At 55.2% G+C, this 27,147-nt stretch overlaps 1 protein-coding gene across 1 annotated transcript in view; it reads right to left on the bottom strand.

Annotated features, from left to right (window-relative positions):
* Positions 1-644: 644 nt before the first annotated feature.
* The window catches only part of LOC137918180 (tetratricopeptide repeat protein 28-like), an 83,547-nt gene continuing 57,044 nt past the window's right edge, over positions 645-27,147 (bottom strand). The window contains 14 exon segments of the mRNA XM_068760935.1: positions 645-663; positions 1,286-1,426; positions 1,569-1,728; positions 2,706-2,841; positions 2,843-2,926; positions 2,992-3,144; positions 5,210-5,319; positions 8,456-8,803; positions 8,806-8,978; positions 9,757-9,823; positions 9,826-10,095; positions 10,098-10,299; positions 10,387-11,180; positions 16,890-17,397. Coding sequence (XP_068617036.1) covers positions 645-663; positions 1,286-1,426; positions 1,569-1,728; positions 2,706-2,841; positions 2,843-2,926; positions 2,992-3,144; positions 5,210-5,319; positions 8,456-8,803; positions 8,806-8,978; positions 9,757-9,823; positions 9,826-10,095; positions 10,098-10,299; positions 10,387-11,180; positions 16,890-17,397 — 3,165 coding nt within the window.

Raw genomic sequence — 27,147 nt, forward strand, 5'->3', positions numbered from 1 at the left:
CTTGCAGCTGCAGCAGGTAACGCCTCCAGAAGGGCGGGACTTCACAGGATGACTCCGAAGCAAACAGAGATGGGGCAGCGTCCCGGTGCGTTTGAGGCACCGGGATGTGACGGGGGGGGGGGGGGGGGGGGGGGGGGGGGGGGGGCAGCCCCGGCGGTGCCACGCAACACGCCAACAACGGTCGCCGTCGGGTTTCAGGTCTCTGGCTTTATGGGCCGACTTGTCACTACGCTCCATCTGTCTGAGCAGGCAGAGTTTCTTCAGCCCCGCCCCCAGCCAGCAGACATCTATCCTGCCCGTCTGGTCGCCACCGGGCCAATGGCTTCCCTCCAGCCTCTCTCTCCCGGGCTCCTGGCATGAGCCGCCACGGGGAAGCAAACAATCGTTTGTCAGACTGACAGGAAGAATGGAACATCAGGCGGGGGGTAAACCAGGAGCAGGTGAGCGTCAAGTGAAAATGGACACGGATAGAAGAGGTGAGGTTGGAGTTAAAGCCGGCGTTTTGCCGAACATGCACAGTTAAGCGGGAGCTGAGACGGAGGAGGACATTCTGGCCTCAAACCACACTCGGCCTAATCTCCAGCCCTGATACGGATCATCGTTTCACCCGGAGGCCCCTCGGCACGCGAGAATGGAGCGCTCCTTTACAGCTTCGTCGCCACCCTGAGACAATAAGCATCACGCGACCACCGCGTACAGAAAGCGATTTAATTAGCGACGGAGCGGATTAGCTTCCCCGACGATAACAACGCTTGCGTTGTTCCAATGGCGGCGCAGTCCCTCCTATCAGGAGATGAAGAAGTCAGAACGATGTCTGCACATCATCTGAGACGCTCCTTCATTTTCTCCTCCTTCAGCGGCGCGATGGACGGTCGGATTATTACGGGCAGGCCGTTAATGAGCAACGAGGCTCAATTAAAGCTGGAATAACTCTCTCTCGTGGAGCAGCTCGCTCTGTGGACGAGGTCAGGGAGGCGTGACCCCTGACGGCGCCGCGGCGCTAAAGAAGCATCGCTGGCAGAATGGCTGCAAAACACACAGCGACTAATCTGCATCTCCAACACTCACACACACAGACACACACACACACACACACGCAGGCCTCAGCAGAGCAGCGCGTGCTACGTAGCTTTAGCAGTTTGGCTCCAGTCCATTCAATAAAGGATTCACAGGCTGCCGCCGCGCCGGCCGAACGATGAAGACGAGCTTGCCTTTCACAGATGAAGCACAACGCCTTTCATGTGTGTGTGTGTGTGTGTGAAAGTGTGTGTGCGAACGCTCGTACCTGTTGAACAGGTTGTTTCTGGACACCATCCGCAGGAAGCCCGTCGGATCGGTGACCGAGTTCAGCTTGTTGTTGAGCTCCTCGAACTGCTGGTCCAACAAGTCCCCCGCCTCGCTCTCCGTCTCGCTGCTGGAGCATCCTCTGAGAGAGGGGGGGGGGGGGAAGGAGGAGAGAGAGAGGGAGAGAGAGGGAAGACGCAGACTTTAGGTTGTTTCAGCGCGGATTAGCCGACACACTCCTGATGGGAGTCTTGTAAAGGTAAGAACCTGCGGCAGCGTCTCACCTGCTGTAGTAAGACTCCACCCCCAGAGCCTCCCGGGCGCTGGCGATGTGCTGCTCCAATGAGGAGCTACCGATCGACCCACTGCCACCGCCCTCGTGGAACTCTGACCCGCCTTCTGACACGCCCTCTCCCAGGTACACCTCATGGAACTTCAGGATGCCTGCAGGGAAAGACAAGGGGGGGGGGGGGTCACACATGACTGGCCGCCTCCTCCTCCTGACGTTTCCATGAATCAACCAGAGAATAAACGGGATCATTTCCCCGTCTCCCGTTCCCGTTTTTTTCCACGCTACTCGCTGACACGGAGAGAAAGTAGTGGACATTTTGCAAAATTAATAAAACAAATAACGTTCAATGAAAGATAAGAGTGTGGCGCCTGTGCCATCTGCTCAGCTTCCACCGGGCACATCAGAGGGCCGTGTGTGTGCGTGTGTGTGTGTGCGTGTGCGTGTGTGTGCGTGTGCTTTCATGTACGTTTTTCTTCTCTGCGTTTGAAGCTAACGCACAGAGATCCAGGTGGAAGTGTTCGCTCGGCGTGACGCGTCCTTCGCCCCGCTGACGTGATGGCGACCTCGGTCGTCTCTTTAGCGATGGCAGCCGCTTCAGAGCCGGTCGTTTGTGCGCCGGCTGGACAGACAGGCGATTAGCGAACGAGCGGCTCCCGCTTAGCTTGAGGCGCAACCCCCCCCCGCTTTGACGATCTTCCCTGGTCCCAGTAGTGTTCCTCCCCTTCTCATGCCTGGCGCTGATGGGTCACGTTCTGGTTGATGTCCAGAGTGAGATCCTCACAGAGGATCCGACCGCAGCGCTGCCTTTTCCCTTTGGGAAAACAAAACGCTCGCTAGGCGCGGAAAGGGAAGGAAAAAGAGCCGCAGAAAAACACTGGAAAAGCACCGAAACCGAAAGAACTCAAAGGACAGATGGAGGGAAAAGAGGCGGAGCAAAGACGCTGTCGATGCTGTTTAGCCGCGTGGCTATCGGGTTAGCGTGGCTCGTTGGCGGACGCCCTTGAGGATGAAAACAAGCTGCGGCCTCGCCGCGTTTTATCCGCGTCGATTCCAACAAGAAGATTGTGTGTTTGTGGCGACGGAAAGGAAGTTACAGTTACCCCCCCCCCCCGCGAGGCCCGGGCGTTACCTGCTCCTGGAGCCAGCAGCCAGCTGTACAGGTATCCGGCTGCCATGGAGAAGTACAGCACCAAGGCCCTCTGGCTGTTGACGGCGTCCAGGATGTGCTCCACCGTCACCGGGGTGTACGGGTCGGCGTCCTGCTGGGCCGGTCTGCCGCTCCACCAGCAGGTCGGCGAAGGCCCGCGTTCGGCCCCGCTCGGCCACCGCCAGCGCCTCGTCGTGGTTGACCTGTGGTGACCGCAGATCAACGGGTCCACGCGTTCACATACAGGCGGCGCGAACCAGCGGGCAACACGAGCTGCGTCCCGGAGCTTACCGAGGCTCACGAGGACCCGCTGGAGGGCCTGGTAGCAGGAGGTCTGCAGGTCGAACAGGGACAGCTTGTAGTCGGTGCTGTGCTGGGCCTCGTGTCGGATGGTCTCGAACAGCGCCGACGCCCGGTAGAGCTGCAAACCAACAACAACAACGACAGACAGATATTCCCATGACATCACAGCCATTTATGGGATCGGAGGTCAAGGGTGCTCCGCGTGAGCAGGGGTGGGAGGAGCCTCCAGCGCCTTCACTTAAATATAAGGGCTAATTATGAAAACAGGTAAAAGTACTGCAGAACATTAACAAACGGTATCAATTACTGCTGCGTTAGTGGAGTCTATTCTAATTCTCATGACTATTCTCATGACTCTGCAGGAGAGTCGTTTCCAGAGGAGCAGCAGAGCCTGAGAAAACCACGAAGAAATGATCGAGAAATAAAACCCCTAAATTACAGGAGAAACGTAACGATGTCTCCACGCAGCGAGATTATTGCTGCCGGCTCTGGTCCCGAAAAAAGGAGGACAAATGAATGTCACGTTTCCAGATGTTAAATCTTGATGTTGACCAGAGTAGAGCCGGGTGAGTAAAGGGCGGCGCGCTGGCGTGGCGGGTAGCGCTGTCGCCTCACTGTAAGCGGGTGGCGGGTTCAAATCCTCTCTGCTCAAGAGTTTTTATGTTCTCCCCGTGTCTGCGTGGGTTTCTCGGGTTCCGGGTCTCCGTGTTGTGGGTGTCTGTCTCTGTGTGGCCCCGCGGCGTGCTGGCGATGCGTCCAGGGCGTCGCCCACAGCAAGCTGGACGGATGGACGGACGATGAGCCGCCAGGACTCACCGTTGCCACTAGATGGCAGCATCTCACCTCACACCTCATCCTGCAGGCCCTGAAATCCTGCCTCTCCACCCCAGAGGTCCAGGAACGCCTGATGAGTCGAGCAAACGTCTCCCCGGGACTGGGACCGGACTTAAACCACCAGCTGGACATCCCGGACAGGTAAATAAATGTCTCTGTCGTTGGACCTCGCTGAGATAAGAAGGGAGGCGATGGAGAGGTGGGGCTGCGAACGCGGTGGAGAGTGCTGATTCATGGGGGCCTTTATTGATTTCCTATTTTTCCACGTCCTGTGAGATGGGGGGCGCGATGGAGCCACTCCTCTGCACACTGCCTGATCACCGAGCGCTGCAGCAGGAGGAACGATCCGGCACAGCGCACGTGTAGATATACGTACTGTACACACGCACACGCGTGTGCTCCGTCTCGTCCGGGACATGTTAAGGTCGCGCGGGAAAATAGACGAATCTCCATCGGTGGAGACGGAGCTGCTCGCCCCCCTGAGGACCGGCGTCCGTTAGCGTCCGTTAGCCTCCAGACGTCCACGTAGAAGCGGAACAAACTCCTCACGAAGCCTTTTCCTCTGGCCTGACCCCCCCCCCCGCCCCGCCTCCAGATGATAGCAGAAGCAGGAGAAGCTTAATCCGCAATAAACAACTGATAAACAGGAATCTATTGATCCGGGCTGCTGATATGAGCAGGAGCTGAAGCAGGAGGCGTCGATCCACACGTCGCGGCGAAGGCGTGGCGCTCAGTCAGGTTAGAAGCGGGTCGGGGGGGGGGTTCATCGGGGCCCGTCTGACGCATCGCTGTGGACTTCAACTCGGCCCGCGTGGCTCGCGAGGCTTCCGGCGCCACATCGGCTCAATGCCCCTGCAGGCTTTCTGATAATAAAGTTTCCTTTCTGGGACGCAGGATGGATCAAAGCAAAGCTAAGTGGGTCACACGGCGTGAACGGGCGTCACAAGCGAGATGTTTGGGACTAGAGTTTGGTTTTGAAAGCAGCTGAACGGCCGCCGCCGCCGCCTGCATGGCCGTTAGCCCAGACGAGCCTCCAGCTGAGAGAATCCTGAGCTGCGGTGAGTGGACAGAGATGTTAAGGGGATATTCCACGCTTGCCAGGTGGGCTGAGGAGTTGTGTGTGTGTGAGTGTGTGTGTGTGTGTGTGTGTGTGTGAGAGATGCAGAGATCACACACACAGATATGAAAAAAGCTTCTGTCTGCTGAGATGATGACGGCGTCGCCTCCGCCTCCTCCTCCTCCTCCTCCGACCGTAAATGAAACGCTGAGAACTCGCCGTCTTTGGACGGATGCCGCCCGACGGATGCTCATTAGAGGCCGGTTCAGACGGATGCATCCTCCTGCCTCACCTGATGTTGGGCCTCCTCCAGGTTCCCGCTGGCCCACAGAGAGAGTCCCAGACGATGGCGGATTTTCGCCTCATCCTCACGCCGAGCCAGCTGCTCTGCAAGCCGCAGGCCTGTCGGAGAAGGATGGAGGGGAGGGGTGGGGTGTGGGGGGGGCGGATGCGGGAGAGTCGGGGGAGTAGAAATTATTCAGAGCAGACTCCCGGTATCTTTCTGAGTAACAGATGTAAGCGTGGCGTGCTGCTGATGTTCCGACAGCAAACGGGCTGCTCACCCTGGGACACACACACACACACACACACACACGCACACACACACACTATTTGCACTACATAGCAAATCAATGCTAGGACTAACTGGCTGAGCTAACACGCGTGAAAGACGCCAAGCAGCATCAAGGAGACGTCAACAAACATTTGCAAACACACTGGCGAGCGATCGATAGATGGCGGCCGAGTTCGAGGGAGTTTCAGGACTGTTTGGGAGTGGGGGGGGGGGGGTCGTTCCGGTACGGCGAGTGTTCAGATCACCTCAAGCCGTGATGTCACGTCTTTGCACGTGACCTCAGTCCGCACGCCGTTTACTCGGATCTTCCCAACCACCACCGGGATGGCGATGCCACTCCACGGAGGACAATGATGCGCAGCTCCTCGGCGCGGTACGGAAGGTACGGCGAGTTTGGAACATCTAGCGGCCTCCGAGCCGGCAGCCTCTTCTCCCCCCCCCCCCCCCGACGCCTCCCCTCCTCCTGCTACCTGCCTCATCCCGACCGCTCCACGGGACCCCGGCACTGCTTCGGGCTCATTCGGCGCCGGAGCACGACGCAGGAAGCGGATCTCAGGGATCGTCCTCGCGCTCTGACAGCTTCACCTCTTGCTCGTCTGCAGCACCACTCTTTCATCTGTAAACTCAGGCTCCTCCCATCGCCGCGAACGCTCCTGACGATCAAGCCGGAACGTCAACCCGACTCTCTGTTCTCTTTATTCTCCCGTCGACGGTGAAATAGAACTCTGAGTCATGCCGAGCTCTGTCTTTCCCCTCCGCCCGACATCCTCTCCTTCTTACCCCCCATCACCCCCCCCCCCCCCCCGCTCTCCTATTCCCTCTGTTCTCCGGCTCTGTATCAGGCCGCCTGTCACCGCCCGTGCTCTCGGCGCGCCCCGCCAACGCCGTGGCAGCTGACGCGAGGATGTGGCCGTGGCTGACTGCGCCCTGAAGAGCGACTAGAGAACTGCTTTAAAGGCTGCTTGACAGCTGCGTGAGAGATTCTCCACGCCCCCCCCGGGGCGAGCCGAACAAGAAAGCGGAATCTCACGCGCCGCAGAACCGCAAAATTCTCCTGCGTGGGCGCGTTCACGGCAGCGTGTGAAGATTAGATCACGACCACATGAGGAAGTAGAAAAGCACTCGGAGAGCGCAGACCTCCGCCAAGCTGCTCGTTCCCCTCCTAACTGGATCCACACCGTCCACATGGTGATTTTTTTTTCCCGACCTGATTCTGGATCAGATCCAGAAGACATCTTTCATGATGGTTCATATCGGACCTCTTTATAACTGGGATTTTCTTGCGAGTGAATTGAATGCAGATTTTACGAGATTTTAGAGGGAGTACGGTGCGGCTCGCCAAACCAAAACAAACATGGGAGAGGGCGGGACTTCCCCTCCTGCTTTGTCTCATCAACGAGCGCCGCTTTCAACCACGTGATGCTGCTCAGAAAGTTCGGTCCGCTTTCGAAACCGCAGTGTGAAAGCAGAACCGAGACAAGTAACAAATGCAACGATGTTGCGACTTTCCAAATCCAACCGGAGTCCGCTTGGTCTGGTGAAAACGACGTAACAGTAACAGGGGGGGGGTCCATGCTGGGTCAACCAACTTCATTTAGTTTGTCTTCCTAAGCCGCTCAAAGACCAACTGCTGTGTTTTATTCTCAAGCGTTTAACGTCTAACGTTTATGTAAAAGAAGCGTTCGACCCAAACCCCCTTTACAGCTTAAGGTGGCGATGCCTCCATTACTCGCTACACCGGGGGCATTGATTTCACGACACCGTCGCGTTAATCGCTTAAAGGTACATCCCGCCGTGAATCAGGCGGCGAGGCGTTTAACGTAAAATCACGGGAAGCTACCAGAGGAGCAGCTGAAGTGACGTCTTGATGCGTCTTCCACTTTGGCCTTGCCTGTCATGTATCAAAGCGCGGCGTGAACGTCGCCCACACGTGCACACGCCTCTCTGTGCACAGACGCGACACTGATCACACGTTGTCAAACGGTATCAGCGCTAATTTGGAGCTGCTTTTCCAGCCCTCCTTCCAATTAATGTTTTTTTTAACAGGCAAAAGCAAAAAACATGCAGAGAAGGATTAAAAGAAGAAGAAGAAGAAGAAACAGCTGGAGTAGAAAAAATAGAAAACTGACGGGGAGGGGAAAACAAATGGAGCCAACTTTTCGGTTTGGGTAGGTTGGCCAGAAATAATTGGCTGTCAAGAACAGTGAAGGCGCGTTCGTTTTCACAGCCAGGCCGAGGAACAATACGAGGGCGGGTGGGGACGGCGTGGGGGACGGCGTGGGGGACGGCGTGGAGACGGAATGGCCTGTCGTCTTTGCTTCCATTAAGGCTCAACCAGCAGGACTGCAGAGGGCGCCGCCGGCCGGGCTAACGCTAACAAACCAGGCAGAGAGGTGGAGACGTTCTGGATTATTGCATTTACTCCCTGCAAGGCGAGATATTCAAGCGGCCTCTGACTCGAACCCGAACCGCCGCTTCCTTCGATTTGGGTCCTAAAGCAGGGAGAGTCGGTCTGAAACCCGGAGCTCGTCTCCACGGATGCTGCGACCTGTCGCATTCCACCGTGACAAAGCCCCCCCCCGCGGACATAATGCATTTTCAGGGGTTTTATTTCACCCTAATCCGCGGGGAACAATAAAGTGCGAGCGGCAGCGGCGTGTCAGCCGCCGCGTGAAAAGAACCTCCTGAGAAAACGCGATAGAGAGGTGCGAAGGAGCGGCAGCGGTAAACGGGGAAAAAGCCTCGCCGTGCATCCTGATAGGTTCACGCCGAGTCGCTGGTGTACCTGTAAAGCACAGGATCTCCCTGTGCACGCACACACACACGCACGCACGCAGCCTAATATGAAGAGGCAAAGGCTTAGCAACAAATAGGCTCTGGATTTCGTATTCATGAATGCACCAAACTCTAAGCGGATCAGCCGGGGCAGCAGCAGCAGAGCCCCCCCCCCCCCGATTTGCTCACCTTCCTGCAGGTACATCACGGCCTGGGAGTAGTTCTGCAGTGCGTGGTGTGTCCTCCCCAGGCTTCCGTAGGCCAGGGTCTTGGCGGCCAAGTCGTTGGTCTGCGCCGCCACGCTCAGATGCTGCTCCTGGAACACGACCGCTCGCTCGTAGTTCCCGAGCAGCTCGTAAGTGAGGCCCAGGTTCCCGTAGGCGCGGGCCTGGCGTTCGGGGCTGCGGGCTTCCTCCGCGATCTCCAGGTCACTCTGGTGGCATCGCAGGGCCGTCTCGTATTCCCCCATGGCCTGGTACACGGCCCCCAAGCCGCAGCTGGCGTCGCCCTCCAGCAGGCGGTCCTGGGTGTCGCGGCGATGGCGAGTTGGCGCTCCAGACAGGAAATGGCTTGCTCGTAGTTGCCCAGTTGGCTGTGCAGGGCGCCCAGCTCGCCGTAGGCCTGGGCCTTGCCCCCGCACTGCCTCAGCTCATGAGCCACCACCAGCCGCTTCTCGAAACAGACCAGCGACTGCTGCAGGCTTCCCATGGCCCTGGGGGGGGGGGGGGCAATGAAATAAACCTCGTTAACAGGAACAAGTCGCTTCCAGCTTTACTGTCAATTAATTATAGATTTGGACATCCTGGCTGGCGCGGACGGACTGATGTGGCAAAGCCGATCGCCGCCGCCCATCGGGAGGCGGGTCATCTCGGCTTTCATCCCAATCTCGACATTTCATTTGCCTCCAGACAGACTTTTATTCGCAACAATCACCGACCGGATGCCGGTTCAAACGGAGCGTTGAAAGGAATAAAAGCTTTCGGTTTAATTAGCGTTGTGTGATAACGCTTGACTGAGAGCTCCGAGGAGACGAGACGGGATTCTGTCTCTGAACTCGTGCGTGGCTGAAACCGCCGCCGTCTGCAGAAGAAAATCCTCCCCGAGAAAAGGAGGATTCCTGCGCGCCGCTCGCCGTTTATTTGTCAGCGCCGTCTCCCAGGATGCTATCAGCTCTTTGAAGCATGAGGAGAAATAGAATTTAGAAAAAGACAAAAAGAAAAGTGAGAGGTTGAGTTTCAGACGTCTGAGTACCAAAGCCTCTTTGCACACAGACAAAGCCGGGGGGGGGGCATTAGGCTGCTGCTGAGACAGCTAGCATCGGGCTAATAAGCTAACTGAGCTGCCTCCCAAACTGTGGCGGTCCTCGATAGTGAAATAATATGCAAAGTAGGATTACCGTGGCGGTTAGCGTTACCCGGTCGACTTTTCTACACACGTGAAGAGCATGTGAAACGCTCCCGTGAAGGGGGGGGGGGGGGGGGGGGGCTCACCTGTGCCCACTGCCCAGGCCTCTGTAGGCCCTTTCCTGGTCCAGCATGCGGTTCAGGCTCTGGGCACCGACAGGTACTGGTCGTAGTACTTAATGGCTTCCTCAAAGTCTCCCAGAGCCTCGTAACAGTCTCCCAGGTTCCCGAAGGCCCGCCCCCTGTCCATCATCGCCTCGTTGCCGCTGAGCTGCTGCAAAGTGGCCAGCTGCTGCTCCAGGTAGCCGATGGCTTCCTCCATCACGCCTACGTTCATTTTCGTGATTCCCATATTCCCGTAGACCTGGGCCTCCACGACGGGGTCCTTCAGCCGGCGGCCGAGCTCCAGCTGCTCTTCGTAACTCTGAAGGCCATTGCGTACTTCCCCAGGGCCATGTAAACGGCGGCGAGGTGGCCGTGGGCTTTGCACTCGCCCGACACGTCGCCCAGCTCTTGATACACCTCCAGCTCCTGGGTGTGGTAGCCGAGGGCTTTGTCATATTTCTGCACGAGTCTGTAGGTGGCCCCGAGGGCGGCGTAGGCGCAGGCCTCCATCCGACGCTCCTTCACCTGAAACAAGATGCAATTTCCCGACATCAGCACGAGACGGAATTTATATGATGAACGAGTCCCGGTGCGTTTCCGGCGTGGACGTACCTGGTGAGCCAAGGCCAGTTGCTGCTCATAGAACTGAATGGCTCCAGCCACGTCCTTCCTGCAGACAAATATGTCCCCCAGGTTCCCCAGAGCCCTGAAGCGAGCCTGCACGTTGTTCAGGGACTGCGCCAAAGACAGCAGGTACTTCTGACACTCCTCCGCCTTGGCGAAGTCTCCCAAGGCCTTGAATGCCAAGCCAAGGTTACAGTAAGCCTTGGCCTGGCTCAGTTTGTCATGGAGGTCCTTGGCAAGAGCCAAGTCCTGCTCGTAGTATTTCACCGCGTCCTGGTAGTCGCCCAGACAGTAGTGGGCGTAGCCCAGATTGTGGCAGACCTTCCCTTCACTCTCCATGTCTTGGAGGTCAGGGGACAAACGCAGGTACTGCTCGTAGTAGGGCACGGCCTGCGGGAACTCCCCCCGGGAGCAGTGGAAGTTTCCCAGGTTGCCGAGAGCCCGCCCCTCGCTCTGGACGTCCCGGAGCTCCCGGGCGATGTTGAGGTGGTTCTGGTAGTGTTGCAGCGGGTCGTGGGCTCCCAGCGCTTGGTAAGCCACAGCCAGGTTCCCGTGGGTGGAGGCCTGCGAGGCGCGGTCGTTGACCTCCATGGAGATCTGCAGCTCTTGGCGGTGGTAGCGCACCGCCTGGTCAAACGCCCCCAGGGCGTTGTAGGCGTTGCCCATGTTGCCGTACGCCCGGCCCTGAGCGGCGTAGTCGCTCAGCTCCTGGGCGATGGCGAGGTGGGTCTTGTGGAGTTTCAGTGCCGTCTCATAGTCCCCCTTCATCTGGTGGATGATGCCTGTGGAGCGGGGGGGGGGGGGGGGGGGGGGGCAGAGAGGATGCAGTTAAGTTCAATTCAAGTGCCTCGTCAGCTCCTCGATTAAAAACGAGTCGTTTGGCTGTTAGGATCCGCTCTCAGAGCCATCTGCTCCGGGCCTGGGCAGCCCCCCGCCCGCAGAATGGCTGTCGTTAAAACGCAGCGCCGTCAAACGGAGTCGTTACGGCACCCGGGCGGGATCTTTCCCTTTTCCCTTTGATGATCGTATCTTTGGAGGGATTTTTTTTTACCTAAATCGACAGCTTTTCCACGGGGTTGGAGCGAGTGAAGAGGAAGGACAGAGGAAGCAGACGAAGGGGAGAACTGATGGAAAGCTTAGCAAACAACGAAAGAAAAATGAGATCGGTATGAGAAACGATAAATAATGGAGAAGCCGGCGCGTCGAGCGCATTATCGCTGATAAAAGACCATCCAGAGAAAAAGAATGGCTTTACCCCCCACAGCCAGGCAGGCATCTGGCACGCACGCGCACGCACACACACACACACACAAGCACAGTGACAAATACACAGCGGAGTATAAAGAGACATCAGAGCATATCTACCGGATCGCCTCTGAGACTCGCCGCTAATCTCCGGGTTCCTCTTTCTGCATCGTCACTCAGCTTCCAATGATCATATTAAAACTCGCTGGGAGAGAAGGAGGAACGCCGAAGTCTGACAGACAGAGACGGAGGAACCCGCTGCTGGAGCATCATGGATTTGCTGCATCGGCATGGAGACGAATGGGTTACTCAGTGCAGCCGCCGATGGGACGCCGGAGTGGATGGGAAGAAGGGGGGGGGAAGGAGCGGGGGCTCTGTGGGTTGTGGTGAGTTTGTGATGGTGCCGCCGGGATTCGTTACCGGCGTGTGTTTTCCCATTTATTCCATCCGAAACGGGCCCGAACACATAAACAGCGGGACTGAAACCAAGCGTGGTTCAGAATGAACTGTGTCTGAAAATTAAAGACGGGAAGGTGGGGGGGGGGGGTCCGAGAGCTTTCTGTGCAGACAGATTGGATGTTCCTGGGACGACATCCTTAATTCAAACCATGATCCAACATTCCGCCGACAAGTTAGACCCAACTTTCTGTTTGCTTGCGTTCTCAGGTGAAAGCGGTGCAACTCGAACTGACCTGGCGACGAGCAGGTCGACGCCCTGAGGAGTTGCTTTAACCTCGACAGGAGGAATTTAGATTCGCACGATGACACCCGTGTGCTTCCTCGGTATGCAGCTAAGGTGCAGTAAAACGATGTTTATACCGAGCCCAAATGAAACGGAACACTTTGGATTTTAAGGCTCCACTGGCGGCGGCGGCGGCGGCCTGGAAGTATGCTAAGATTCTGTGCAGCCTACTTCGGAGTGCACATCAGTCCTTGCAACAAAGTCAGTCCCAAGGTCATGCTATCCCCATCGGAGGCCGGTCTCGCTGTGGATGTAATGCCTGCTGATGCATTACCGAGACAAACACGTTACATGCTGCAGGCTAAAAATGGATCCGGGGCCCGGATAGAGGAGAGAGCCGAGGGTGTGCGGCGGCGACTCAGGCTCGCCTCGAAGGCTGCAGCCAAAATTGCCATAAGCCTCGGGCGATGCCTGCAGCCGGTACTCGATGCGAGGAAACATTTTCTGTCCCCCCCCCCCCCATATGGTGAAAGGATTACGGGCCCCTCAGGGGATACAATCCAGCACGGTGATAAATAAAAAGCACACCAGAAATGCTGGTAAACACTGCTGCAAACCAGAAGGAATTGAATTCGGGGGGGGGGCTGAAGTGGGCCGGGTGGCATCAAAATCATCCCAGCAAAATACACGTCTCGATTCAAGCACCTAAACGTCAACACCGCTGGAAGTCAGGGCTGCGTGTCCGACGTGCTCGACTGCAACGCGGCTCAATTATTCCTCTTTCCCTCGCAGCTTCAGACGATGATGGTGGAAACGCAGGAGCATCACCGAAACGCTCCTGTAGCGGCCACGCCTCCGCCCATAAAGAGGCGTGAAGAGCCCGGCGGTGAGGTGTCAGGTTTCATTACACCGCTGGCTGTACACACGGAAGGACGTGTCCGGCTCCCCGTAAATCACCGTCGCTCCTCCAGGAACGATGGCGGTCCAGAGCGCCGCCGCCCGGCTACAGTCGGCTGAGAGGATTTGATGAAATTGGGTGGTGCGATAGACGGATGATGTCATACAGATAACCCGAAATGACCCCCTTTGTACGGGGTTAGGCTTCTGGTGGGGCCCTTCTGGTGTAGTGGGGGGGGGGGGGGGGTAATGTGCGTAATGCTATCGAACGCCGCCGTACCTTTAGCATCTAGCAGCTCCACCGTGAGCAGAATAAGAACTGCACACAGGGAACCTTGAGCAGAAACTAGGGGAGTGTAACTGTGCAGGGACTCGGGTCCAGTTCCTGGCAGGGTCCTGCTTCGGGAGGACGAAGGGGGGGGGGGGCGTGAAGAGTGAGGAATGTCAGCAGCTTTTTCCAGCAGGGGAACAGGAATGCTCAGATAGCAAAGCTCTCTTCAGGAGAGTAACATAAGACCCAAAAAATCCCTCCGGAATGTTACGCCGTGCCCCGATTTATTTACTGAAGGTATTCACCCGCTCATTAACGAGCTGAGGATGACGTCAGGCTCCATCTTCCTCCTCAAAGCATTCTTTCCTGCTTCCCATCTGGGCCATTAGCTAAATTCCCATGTAAATTCAGAACTGCTTGTCCGACTAATAATATATCTGGAATTACTGCTGTTTCACGAAGGCTTAGGTACATAACTGAACAATCTCCCGCGCCCCAGGCGAGTCTGGTCCCCGCCGTGTGCTCCTTCTGTGGGCAGTCTGAAATCAGTTTTGGAAATGCAATGGGTTTGCCCTCAAGCAGCCGTTGTTATTACTAATAAAGATGGTGGCGAAGCACGAGAGGCAGAATTCATTCATCTCGACGAGTCGTTAGTTGAGCATTCTCTCGTCTTTTTTAAAAAAATACGTGCATATACGTACCCGTCTTTATTGTGCGGGATAAACGGGACAAATTTCTGCAGCTCAAAGTAGCCGACAGAATTCCATGACTAATGGGAACGTACAGGAGGCACCAAAATTGAACATACAGTCAACTTTAAATATCAGCTGTTTTGTCTTTGTTTATTCTTTAAATGTTTTTATGAATATTATCTCCAGTTGTTTGGGAGACAACGACATTTTGGCGGGAAGTTCCAGGATTGCTTTGCGGCAGAAGAAAACGTTTTTTTCTGGAGCGCAGAACCTTAAACTTAAAAAGTTGGTAAAGCAAAATGTCCAAAACGAATCTGATGCAGGAGTTCTATCCCGTTTTAATACGCCCACTGATAAGATTCCAGCACGGAGCATCCCGGCTCCCGTTGTCTGACTCGGTGTTGTTTTGTGAACGCGTCTTCCTGTTGTTTTCCTTTTTCTGTTTCTTTGTTTATCGGAGCGTCAGCAGAAACCATTCCCCGCGGATGCCGGATGAAACGAAGTGGGGGGGGAAAGAAAGCTTAATTAGGAACGATACCTCCCGCCAATTTTAGCCGACGGCGTCGACATTCCGAGTGACTTCTTCGGGACGCGGTCAGACGAAGAGGTGCAGAAAAAGAAAGCGCGAAAACACCGACGCCGTCAAACGAAAGGCTTTGAAGTGAAGAAATGTTCATGAACAACAGAAATGTGAACTCGATGGAACTCCCCGCCTTCAGTCCTCTCGGATATTAAATACCGCTGACTGGGGGGTACGTTAGCCAATTAATGAATAATGAATGCGGCTGGAATGCAATATTTTCATACCCTTTATGGGTCGCGTTGCGGCGGGGCTGGATATTAAAGCACGGCCATCGCCGTACCACCTAGGAGCGACGGCAGCCGTGGCAGTTTGTTCTCTCCTGCTTTGGCAACTTTTTCCTTCCATCTCCGGCGCCGTGCGTTTTCGCTTTCATCATCGCTCGTTAATCTTCACTCGATCATCCGTCCTCCTCTTTGTGTGCGGCGTAATGGCAGCGTTTTTTTTTGAAGTCTGCAACAACATCCTGTTAGATTTAGTCCAGATCTTCTTCTGCTAAGCAGGACCTGCGGGCGCCGATGACGGAATAACAACGCGCAACCCCGCTGCCACGAAACAACAAAGGACAACAACAACAACAACAGCAGCAGCAACAACGGGCCAATTACAGAGCGACGCGTCTCAACCTCTTCGTCGTTCTCCGCCGTCTTCATTATTCAGCTCCTCTTGAATCAGCTATTAAAGGTAATTAAGCGATTCATCAAGTCACTTTCAATTACTGGGAGCTTGACAGCTGCAGATTACAATCAGTCGGGGCGAGGAGGGAGACGGGGGGGGGGGGGGCTCAAAAAGCTGAAGGAGGGGAGCGATGAAGAGGCGACAGGAAGCTTCCCCGGATGTCAGGAGGTTCCAGCCGGAGCAACAGGCTCCGCCTCCGCCGCCGCCCGCTCATTTGGCTAGCCGTCAGCTAGGCTATGATTATATGATTAGCCCCGTCACAAAATGATACGGGCTCTCCGCCATCATAATGGCTGGAGATAAAAAAAAAGACAGACATGTTGTGGTAATAAAAAGCTCCCGTGTACTCCGGTGTCATAAAAACCTCCCTGATTTACGGCGCGCCGGATTCCAGCTTGCGCTTAAACCCGGCGCTCGCTGCAGCTTCCAGGACGAGCCGCCATTAGACCGGTCAAAGGACGCCATCAATTTGTGGTTGGCTGATTAACCCCACTTTCTGCTTGCTCACTGTTTCACATTACATGAAAGAATAATTCATCTGAGAGGAACTATTATGCCTCTTAGTTGTCCATTAGAGTCACGTTTAGCGCCGTTGTGATGGCTGCCATAAGTCACCGGGCCTGCGTGGTAATTGTGGGGCTAAACACGGGAGGATTGGCCGTAACGCTCGTCTCATGGGGTATTGAATATCCACAGGGACACCTTCATCCCGGCGGGCTCCCTCCATCATCGTGTTAGCAGACACCGCAAGGTTACCTGGCTAATCATTTCATTTTAGCGGGAAACGTCTGCGGAAGCGGCGGCTGCAATTATCGTAAGTCTAAATCAAACTATCTTATCTTTTATCCCCCCCCGTCTAGTTTTATTTAGCTTCAGCTGATTTTTCTTATTTATTTCAAAGTCCAGGTTGGAGTGAAGGTGAGGGCGGATTTCCCATGAAAAATGATGCCATTTTACGGGTTTATTTATTCCCTGACTTTGCGCTACATGCTAACGGCTAATTCCTTCTGGCTCCATCTCGGACACGCAGCCACTCCTGTGCCGTGTACGCATGCAGTAATCCCGAAATACTGCATCTAAAAACAACTTTACATAAAAGAGTGATAACACGGCAGAGCCTCGGTCGTTTAATCGTAAACAACAACAAGACAACAGCTGATTTAAGCGAGGATAAATAAAGAAATGCGGCCGGCAGCGCATTCATCCCTCCAGACAGGCTGGCTCACCTTACGTCTTCTCATCCCTCATTTTAGTGGATACGTAAAGGAGTAACTCAGAACTTCTGAAAGACGCTCTTGAACGATGGTTTAAAAACACGCAGCGCCGTCTGCTAATAAGCCGAACTCCCGGCACGACGTCTGCAGCGGCGGCTGGAAGCGTGACCCAAGCTCAGCTTCCTCCATTTCAGGAGGCGGGCCGCGGACCTTTCCTGGTTTACATACGTACCCAGGTTGGAGGAGGCCCTCCCCTCGGCGGCCCTGTCCTTCAGGCCCTCGGCTATAGACAGCTGCTGCTCGTGGTACTGCTTGGCCCTCTCCAGGTCCTGCATGCAGCGAGCGGCGTGGCCCAGCCCCGCGTAGGCCCTCATCTCGATGGACTTCTCCTCCAGCTCCTGGGCCAGCTCCAGGACGTGTGTGTGGTAGGACATGGCCTTGTCGAAGTTGCGGTGGTAGTGGTAGGCGCTGCCCAGGTTGCTGTAGGCCCGGGCCTCCTCGCGCTTGTTCTCCAGGGTCTTGGCGATGCCCAGGTGCTGCTCGTGGCACTGGACCGCGTTTTCAAAGTCCCCCATGGCGATGTAGACGGCCCCCATGTTTCCAAGCTCGCGGGCCTCGGACAGCTGGTCCTTGGACTGCTTGGCCAGCAGGACGCACTGCTTGTGGCTGGCGAGGGCGTTGGGATAGTCGCCGATGGCGGTGTAGACGTGGCCCAAGCTGCTCAGCGCCATGGAGGCAGCCTGTGGGTGGAAAGACGAGGTGATCAAGTCTGCAAAATCCGACAGAGCATCATTAAGTAATTAACTGCGTGTCATTTCGCTGCCTTTGCGTCACTGATGCCCCCCCCCCCCCCGCGATTAAAAACATCTCTTTAACCAGAAGTAAAAATCATAAATACAAATATCCCGACTCGGCTCACCGCTCAGAGACCGACCGACAACAAAATAATTTGATTTCATCTTTGCAAAGAAACGAAGGTGAGTGTGTGTGTGGGGGGGGGGGATGTGATGCAGATCAGCAGCGGACGGCCATCAGTTTGCCCGCCGCAATCACGCCCCACGTCGAGTCACCGCCAACGGGACAAAGACGCTGCTAAGAGGGGGCGTGGCTTCACACGACACCATGGGGGGGGGGGGCAGACAACATTTAATATCCTCTCATCCGGCGGCGTCCACCTGTGAAAATAAAACGCCTCCTTTTGGTGTGACGCCATCGCTGCAGGCTGACCAGGGAGCGTTTACACAGACGGTAAACAGCTGGGAGTCGGGGGTCGGGGGTCGTTTGTCTTTGGCTGGCCAGATGTTCAATTAATCATGTGGGGCTAATAAAGCAGACGTCCCACTCTGCGTCCTCAAACCAGTGAGGGGGGGGAGGGGGGAGGCTGGAGGCGGGCCAGCGCAGAGGACGGACACCCAGACGGGGAAGGCCGCGTCCTGAACGGGAATGACCTCGGTTTGGAGCCGGAAAACTGGAAATCTGGCAGGAAGTCAGCAAAAGGTTTCAGGAGGATGATCCCCCCCCCCGCCCAAAGTCAGGACCAGACGTCCGTGACTGTATGAAACACACACGTGATGCAATAAAAAAAAAAAACGCCCAGAGGGGCGGAGCTGCTTTTCATTTTTACTTTCTCGAGCGACTAAATGAAAATATTGAACCCGGGGAATGAATGAAACGCGAAGCCCATTTATTGAGGACCGATCAATACAGCAGATGACACTGAATCGTTCCACGGAGCTGCTGCTGCTGCTGCCTGGAACCAATTACCTGCCGACAGAAGGACTTCCAGCGGTTTGCTGAAGTTTAAAGACTCGACAAAGCTCGATTCAGGCGCAGGGAGGCAATTACTCCGTCGCCGCGTTGCTGTTTCATCTTCCCAGATAGCCGATCGAGGCCTCCTCCGTTACATCTGCCTTTTGAAGCTGGGCTCCGTCTTTCCAACTCCGAAACACGTTTCTGAACGGAAAACGGCGTATTCCTCATCCCAGTCTGTCTGCGGCCGGAGAGACGGCGAGCCGTGGGAATGCCGTCTTTCTCCGGTTGAGATGACTTGCTCCTGTGATCAGCGTTCCTCCAAAGGGAGACTGCAACGCAGCATTTTCTCCTCGGGTGGAGAAAATGAGGAGCCGGCCTTTTCCCGGTCGCAGATGATGTACCGTTTGGCTCGGGGACTGACGTTAGGACCGTGTCTCCATGGATTCCGGCTGTTATGGCTCTTCCCCGGCGCCCCCCCCGGCAGCATCGTGAAATAACATTCCGTCTGGGACAGAAATAATTGCCCGAAATGCATAATTCGTGCCAAATTGACTTCATTCCAATTTGATTCGAGGGGAGGCGGATACGAGCCTGCCTGAGATTGAGTTCGAGGGACGACGAGGAGAACGGGGGAGACGTCCTCGGGACGAGGAGGTCTTTGGATTCGATCACGAGAAAGGAAACATCTCAGTCAGAGGAAACGGTCGCGGCGGCTCAGAGGAAGCACTTCCTGTAGGCTTCCTGGATGTCCTCACATGTGCAGTAAATACATGCATGTAAATGGCTTCTTCTCGTCTGTTGTTTTAAGCAGGCGGACGCGGCGCTCCGCCAAGCCACGAGCGGCGTAGCCGTGTTTGTTCCGCTCCCGCGCACACGGGTCGCGTCGGTTTTTACGTCTTCTGGAATCAAAGGTAGAATTTCTTTTGAAATCATTTCCATGAAAGTCACGACCCACCGGGGGAGCAGGCGGCGTCGCCAGGTTCTTTTGGGCAGCCCGCTCGTGACGAAGCCATTAGTTCCATGTTTGAAGTAAAAGCAGCACAGATATCATTCGACCGATCAATCGCCGGAGCTAATCGGATCCATTAGCGGTGATAAGAAGCAACTTGTTTCCTCTTAGACCTGTGTGACCTCCGCCGTGTAGCTAAACGGCGCCAGAGGGCCGGGAGGCGCGCTAATTCCTTTAGCTTTCGCAGGACACGTTCACAAGGAATTGATTGTCAGTAAAGGTCAAGCGGGCGGGTAATGGCGCTCGTGACAGCTACGACGGCGTTCATCGTCCAGACCGTCTGCCGGTAAACACACCGGCTTTCCCGCGGCGCCGCACGAAGCCAACGCTTCGTGTGCAACGACGCTTTCGCTATTTTTGCGGTCCCTAAATCAGAGCCTCGAAGGGCTGCTGTTTATTTCTGTGCTGAAGTCAAAGCTCCCCGCGTGAAGCCGAGCGGCGCCTGCTGGCGCGGCGAATCGGTTCTTGGGAGGACTTGTGGCGACAGAAGGGGAAATCACAGCGAGGTTTGAAAGACGTTCCAGGAGGGGCTTGAGGTAAACATCGAGGCCTCAAGCTCAGGGCGAAGCCGAGAGAAAGAGGCATCAGGCGACGAAGAGGGGATAATCCCACTCTAGACAGGCACAGACGTGGGATCAGAAGCGACGGCAGACGTCTGTACGTCCGTCTTTGGCAGAGCGACTCTCCATGGGCGACGCGCATCGACTGAAAGCGACGACATGCCATGTTCAGGGTCTATTTATTCCGTCCTCCTCCTCCATTTGAGGACACAATGCCAAATAGAGGACAGCTTCCAGTCCCCCGTGTGCTGACATCATCCAGCAGGAAGCCAAGCGAGTCAGCCCAAGGACTAAAGACTCCGGGGTTATTCAAGGGCGTTGCGTCCTCCGCGTGTCAGGCCGGACTCGTCCAGCTGTGTCCTCCGCCAGGACACAGCTGGACACGCACGTTTCAATCCCTTCTTCTTGCGTTTCTTCCCCGTGTGTAATCACCGGCCTGGTCGGGGTGGCTGGTTGGACCGGGACCGCCTTCCAGGACAGCGTCAACGCCATCAGCAGCACCAGGCCGTCCAACCGCAGCGCCTGGCCGGCCCACGCCAGACTAACCCCTCAAGCTTTCGGCGCCGCCGGATCCTTTGCTTTCAGCACCAGGAGGCGGGGAGAACTGCTCTGACAGATAGAGGCTCCCTACTGGGCTTCTTTATTACATCCGTGAACACATTATGCACACGCGTGTGCGAAAAGCACGGCCCCTCCCACTGCGACGGAGGTTTCAGACCACAGGGTTGGTAAAGCCCTCCGAGAACGGCGTGATGAAAACCAAATCCCGGGAACGTTCCTCTCCGCGTTGCGTACAACACACAACTGAGTCCCCGGGTCTGGAGGTGGGTGGGAAGAGGTGGGAGGATCAGAACCGCCATTTTCCAATTACTCTCCTTAAGCCCAATATTTCCCAGGAAGGGAAACGCTAATCACTTCGGCGGAGAGCCGGGAAAGCAGAAAGACGGAGAGGACGGCAGATGAGAGATCAAGGACAGGGCGAGATGGATGTCGGTGGGGGGGGGGGGGGCAGACGGGATGAAAGGAAGGGACGGCCGTGAAATAATTGTTTCTTCTAAGGTTTTTGTTTTCCAGGAGATGCCGGGCAAACCTGCCAGCGACGCTTCCAGCTGTGAGCCGTGATTGAGGGGGGGGGGGGGCCTCGATCGCATCTCTCACCCCCCCGGCAGAACAGAAAGTCGCAGTGGAAGCGTGATTGGGTTTTGTTGCAGCCCTTCAGCCACAAATGAAGCCGGCGTCTCAGCCGAGCCATCGCATGGGGCGCGCTCGCTTCGAGCAGCTTCGTGTCCCCCCTGCTAACAAACACACCTCTCTCCCCCCCCCGCCGCTTTAACACAAGGCGCATGGAGGGGGGCTGGGTCGTTGAAGGAAGACGGAGGTAGAGCCAGAACGAGAGCGAGCAGGGAGGGAAATATGTTTCCCAAACACTCTGCAGGGAACGGGTTGGAGTTTGAAGGCCGGATTTCTCTTCTGTTGTGCTCAAGTCTCGCAATGCAAGAAGGGAGATGTGCCAGCGTAGGAGCGATAAACGTCCCCCATTGAGAACGATGGATTCCTGTCCGTGTCGGATCGGACTCAATCACAGGCGCACTCTGCCGCCGCCGTCAGAAGCCGTTAGGCGTGCGTTAGGCCTGAGAGTCCTCCTCCTCGGAGTCTGGAAAAGGGGGCGGAAATGAGAAAGGAAGGGCGGGAAGTAGCAGGAGGGGGCGGAAAACCGCCACCACGGCCGTTTCTGGTGATCGTGCAATGCTTCATCCGAATCCGTAAGACTCCAGAGGGCGTGCTAACGGAAGGCTCCGCCCATTTAGAGTCTAAATGAGCCCGAACAAGAATCCTCTGAGCGCTGCAGCCGTGTCCTGTTTACTGCACGACTGAAAGATACTGAAAGTGCTCTTTGAATTTAGTGCCTCTTTATAATTAGTGCTCTTATAAATCTGGCTGCTGCACAAAGCCAACCTGGTTTCACGACACACTGACCCAGACATAAAATCCTCTCTGCCGCCCCCCCCTCTCCTTTGAGCGTCTGCCCGAGAGTACGTCAGTGTGAATATACGGTCTGCAATAAAGAGGCAGAGCATGCAGTGCAGAACTCATCATCTCTGGGAATGTGAGATTCCAACCCCGCCAGGATAATAACCATAAAAACGCTCTTCCTCTTGTGCATCTCCGCAGGAGTACACAAAGCGCACACGGACCAACAAAGACAACACGGGACGGGTCCCCGTTGTCCTCTCAACGCTGATGAAAAGCTTCCCACTGCGAACTTCAATCACTTTCGAAAAAGAGTCAGAGACATGCTGCAGCCCCGACAGCGTCATTAAGCCCGTCAGTCAGTTCCCCGAGAGATCGGGGGAGGGGGGGGGGGGGGGGCTTCGGCCTTCTGCGGATCCCTGAACAATATTAGGGACACCCCCCCCCTGTGCTGGATCCACACCTGACACCAGCATAATGAAGCTATACCCGTCAAACATCCACACGATGAATTCATTCATATTCTAACGGCGTCGGTTCAGGGTGGATGACAGCCAAAATGCCATCATACATGTTCCCACGTATTCAAACCCATGTGGTGCGCACACACACACACACACACACATCACACGGAGAAGCTAAGCCTCCGCATGCTGGCGCGTGATTGGCCTCCGTGGAGCTCCAGCCTTTCTCATCATTAACTCTTTAGATGATCCGCTAATCACACGGAGCCCGTCTGAATAGAAATCAAGTCAAAGCCGTGGCCGTGCACAAATCCAGAGACGCCCGACTCATTACACACACGCACAACGGCAAACACTCCCTTCATCGCCACAATCACAACGCCGCAAGCAGAAGCATCCTGGAAATTAGAGCCTTTTCCCAGGAAGCTCAGAGTCACCGTTATTCCTCCGAGTTCATGGAAATGATTCTCTGTGCTGCCCTTCTTTTAGATTTTCAATTTAATATAACCTTAACCTTCGCAGTGAAGGTCTTCCTGAGCGACGTCTTATCTCATTCCTGGAGGTTCTCGAGGTTTTTGTGCAGCAGGAGAGGACGTCGACGGGTTCTCGTCATAAGGCACACAGCCCCCCCCCGCATATTCAGTTCAAGTCAGTTATCACTGAAGATTCTCCAACAAGCATGAAAATACTCCAGAATAAAGACAGTAAAAAAAAGAAAAGCCACTTCATCTGTATGCTAATTCAAAATCTTGTTGAAATCCAGTTTAAAAAGTTGACTTTTCAAAAGAAATAGAAAAGAATGAACACACGCTCAAATTTCTGAATCTATTTAAAGTGTTTGCATCAAGTTTTGTGCAAATACATAAAAATAAATAAATACTGTACGGCAAAACTCGTACTAGAAAGAATCCGCTAAGGAAACAAGAGCACTCCACCAGTGTGAGCCTGGGCGCAACTTGTAACCATGGCAACAGGATAAAATAAAAAAAACGACAAAAATCTTGAAATAGCCAAAGGTGCCAACACTTCGGTGGGAATGTGCTGAAAGTTTCATGGGAAAAAAAATGCAGTTGTGAGTTCTACTCTGATTTCCCCCTCCTCGCTTCATCGGTGGGGGGGGGGGGGGGGGGGTAATAATTAAACATCAAATATAGGACGGCTAAAAAAAATGAAAATGCATCATTTGTCCGATTCTTTTCTAGGGTCAGAAAACACGTTTTTAAGCCGCTAAAAAAAAAAAGAGAGGAGAAGGGCATCCTTCCAACCTCCGAAGCACGAAAGCCAACGGCCACAATTAAATCCGCCGACCGCCAAAAATGAACTTTTTAATATGGAGTCTGGCTACAATGAAACACCAGCGCGGGGTAAAGACCTGGGTCCTTTCCCCGGTTTAAGGCGCATGGCGTAGCTTTTTCCGCGGTTGCTGCGCGGCCGGCTCAGGTCTGCCTCGGCTGTTATTTAGAGTCCATATTGTGTGTGGCGCTGCAAGGTCAAGCGTAAGCAGAACCCGTAGGCCGCTGTCCTCTGCTAAGATGGAGTGCTTTCATTTCACTCACTTGAGGCCTCCTATTTTACCTCTCCTGTTTTATTGTTTTCCACAAAGACACATATACCGCCGCCTCGTAGAGACGCCGGGCTCCCGTCCAAAAAGGGAGCCGGGGACGGCCTGGATACTGTGCAACGGGGACGGGGAATGCTGACGCTGCTGTAACTCGGGACAACAGCTAAGGATGAGAGCTGGAATAAGAAAGGGAATGAGCATATAGGAGTTGTTGGGAGCCCGGCCAAACTGAGGCGCCACGACCCCCGTCTCTGGCTGGATGTCAGGGAGTTTTACACAAGAGCGTTTCCTCACTCTGCAAAAATGCTATCTCCTACATCCCCGTGCCGGCCGCGGCTCTAACGCAAACATCAAACGCTCGAAGGGCTGACCTCCTTATCCCCAGGAGAACCCTGTACCACAGAAACCATTCCCCAAACTCACACAAAGGCGAGACGGAAACTACACGGGAGCATCGGAACTTCACCTCGTCTCTCAGGACAAGTCCGTCGCGAGGACTCGTCCAGTCCCGAGCTTTGACGCTACTCTTTAAAGATGGAGGCGTGGCATTCCACGTCCCGCGCTGTGGCAATATTCCATTCGGGCGGGTTGACTCAGATGTCAAAAGCAGAATGAAAGCAACATAAAGTAAAAAATGAACGCACAGGACGTTGAAAGATGGCAACCCCCCCCCCCACGACTCTAAACATCAGGCTACCATTCATGGACAAGCGTTCGTTCTTTCAGTGGCTAATCAGGGCCGCTAATCGCTCCAATGAGTGGAAATATGTCGCCCAGAGGAAAGTCTCCACCTGACCTCCGACCCCAGCGCCTAACCTCCGATTAGCATGCAGCCTTTTTCTCCACATTGACGTAAAGACGGCGCTCGGGGCGCCTGTTAAACAGGCCGACAGCGAACCACAACGTCAACGAGATGTTAATGCCGGCTCCAGAGGACGCCTCCTAAATGCAAATGAGCGCCATCCCGTTCCGACGGCGGCCGCCGCGCGTTGGATTTGTGGCTCTCCCTTGTCACAACGACGTGTTTGGTTTTTTTTACCACGGAGCTGCCGACATGATTCATGAGGCAGGAGACTCGACTGGTGGTGTTGGCGAGCCGGCCAAATGAAATCCCCTCAGCGCGCTGATATGGGTTCACGTGTGCTACGAGCTACTGTAGCTAAGGAGCCATTTCACACAGCCGGGCTGGCAATCGGTCCCACTGACGCTAAATCAAACCAGTCCATCCCCCCCCCCCCCCCCTCACTTTGCATAATACTTGTTCAATAAACACATTTTCATTCCTCTCTCTCCTGTCTTTTGCTTTCTAACTTCGGTGGCATTCCCTCTCTCCTTTTTCACCTCCCTCCACCCTTCCAAGCGCCTCTCTTTCTCCTCTTCCAAGCGGCTCTCTTTCTCCTCTTCCTAGCACTTCTCTTTCTCCTCTTCCTAGCGCCTCTCTTTCTCCTCTTCCTAGCGCCTCTCTTTCTCCTCTTCCTAGCACTTCTCTTTCTCCTCTTCCTAGCGCCTCTCTTTCTCTTCTTCCTAGCACCTCTCTTTCTCCTCTTCCTAGCGCCTCTCTTTCTCCTCTTCCAAGCACTTCTCTTTCTCCTCTTCCTAGCGCTTCTCTTTCTCCTCTTCCAAGCACTTCTCTTTCTCCTCTTCCTAGCGCCTCTCTTTCTCCTCTTCCTAGCGCCTCTCTTTCTCCTCTTCCAAGCGGCTCTCTTTCCCTCGTTCCTTCGCCTTCATTAAAATGGACTTCCTAAAGCCTCCATTCATCTTGCTGACAGCGCCGCTATCGATCGGACCGGAGAAAAGGGTTGCAGTTTCAGAGCTTTAAATGGCTCTCCGGCCGGCTATGGATGGAAGACGGGCTCGACCGGGGCCGGGAGAGGACGAAGAGGAGGGGGGGGGGGGGTTTGCCGGCCAGGAGGTCTGCCCCCCCCACTCGAGATTATGATCCATCTTTTTGTTCTCAGTGAAAAACACTTTGAGATCGCCGATAGCAGGAATCAGGAAACGACTCCGCAATTATTTACTCTGATGAGATTAGATTATTAATTAATCCCAAGGGTTTAAAAGTAGTCTTCCTCTTCACGCCTCTGGTGGGCGCTACTAAAAAAAGAAAACGTGGGGAAGGAACGGTGGGAGTGTTTCAGTCGACTACACTAAGACGCATTTCACTCGCAGCCCCGGAATGAAGCCTCCAATCAGGCTCCATCCCTGATGGGGGGGGGGGGGGGGGGGGGGGGGGGGGGTGATTCAGAGCGTTCCATCTTCATCCCGTGACAACAAAAAAATCTCCTGTCAAGTTTAACGATCGGACATTTGATTTTCTCAATGATTAAAAGCGCTGAGGCCGAGGGAACCCAGAGGAGCCCCCCCCCTGATGAGCGCCGTCTATGTGCCTGCTGGTCGTCATCTGTAATCATATATCGGCGAGCGAGGTAAACGTGTCACTGTTTATTTGTGATCTAATCTGTCCCTCCGTATCGCCCCTGATTGGAGCGGCGAACGCAGACACGGTGTAAGATTAAAGACGAATCGCTCAACTCAGCGTGAGCGGCTCACATCCACGCCGCACCGCAGCGTTTAAACGAAGGCCCCATCGGCGCGGCGTGAGCCGGCGGGCGTGTGACGCTCGTGCACGTTAATCAGTGAAAACGCTGGAATCCAGGCAGCTTCCTGGAGCTAATTAAGAAAATGCAAGCCTCTTTCCCAAAAGGCCACGCCGTCACGTCAGGAATACCGGCTCGGGAATTCTGTGAAACGGAGAAAGGGTAAGACAAACAGGGATGTAGGGGGGGGGGGGGGGGGGGGGGGGATGGGAAGGGGGGGTAAAGGAAGGAAACGGATGTGATGTGGAAGGGTGGAGGGAAGGAGAAATGGAGCATGGATCCCTGAAGAAGGAGAAAGGGAGGAGGCGGGGAGCAGAAGTCGATCACTCAGCTCTCCGACAGCCTTCCCAACGCTCCGCCGGGGGAGACGCGGAGCTGCGTCGCGCCGACTGCAGCAAACGCACGCACGCACGCACGCACGCGCACACACACACGCACGCATGCCTTCGACACGCGTGTGCGCTCGCACACAGGAAGCGCCTTCATGCTTCCTGTTGCACACACAGAGCTCCGTGTTTCTGGGTCAACGGGACCATTACAGCGCGGCCCATAAACCACGGCGTCATGCTCACATGT

Source organism: Brachionichthys hirsutus, chromosome 4, assembly GCF_040956055.1.
Source record: "Brachionichthys hirsutus isolate HB-005 chromosome 4, CSIRO-AGI_Bhir_v1, whole genome shotgun sequence".
Lineage (NCBI taxonomy): Eukaryota > Metazoa > Chordata > Actinopteri > Lophiiformes > Brachionichthyidae > Brachionichthys > Brachionichthys hirsutus.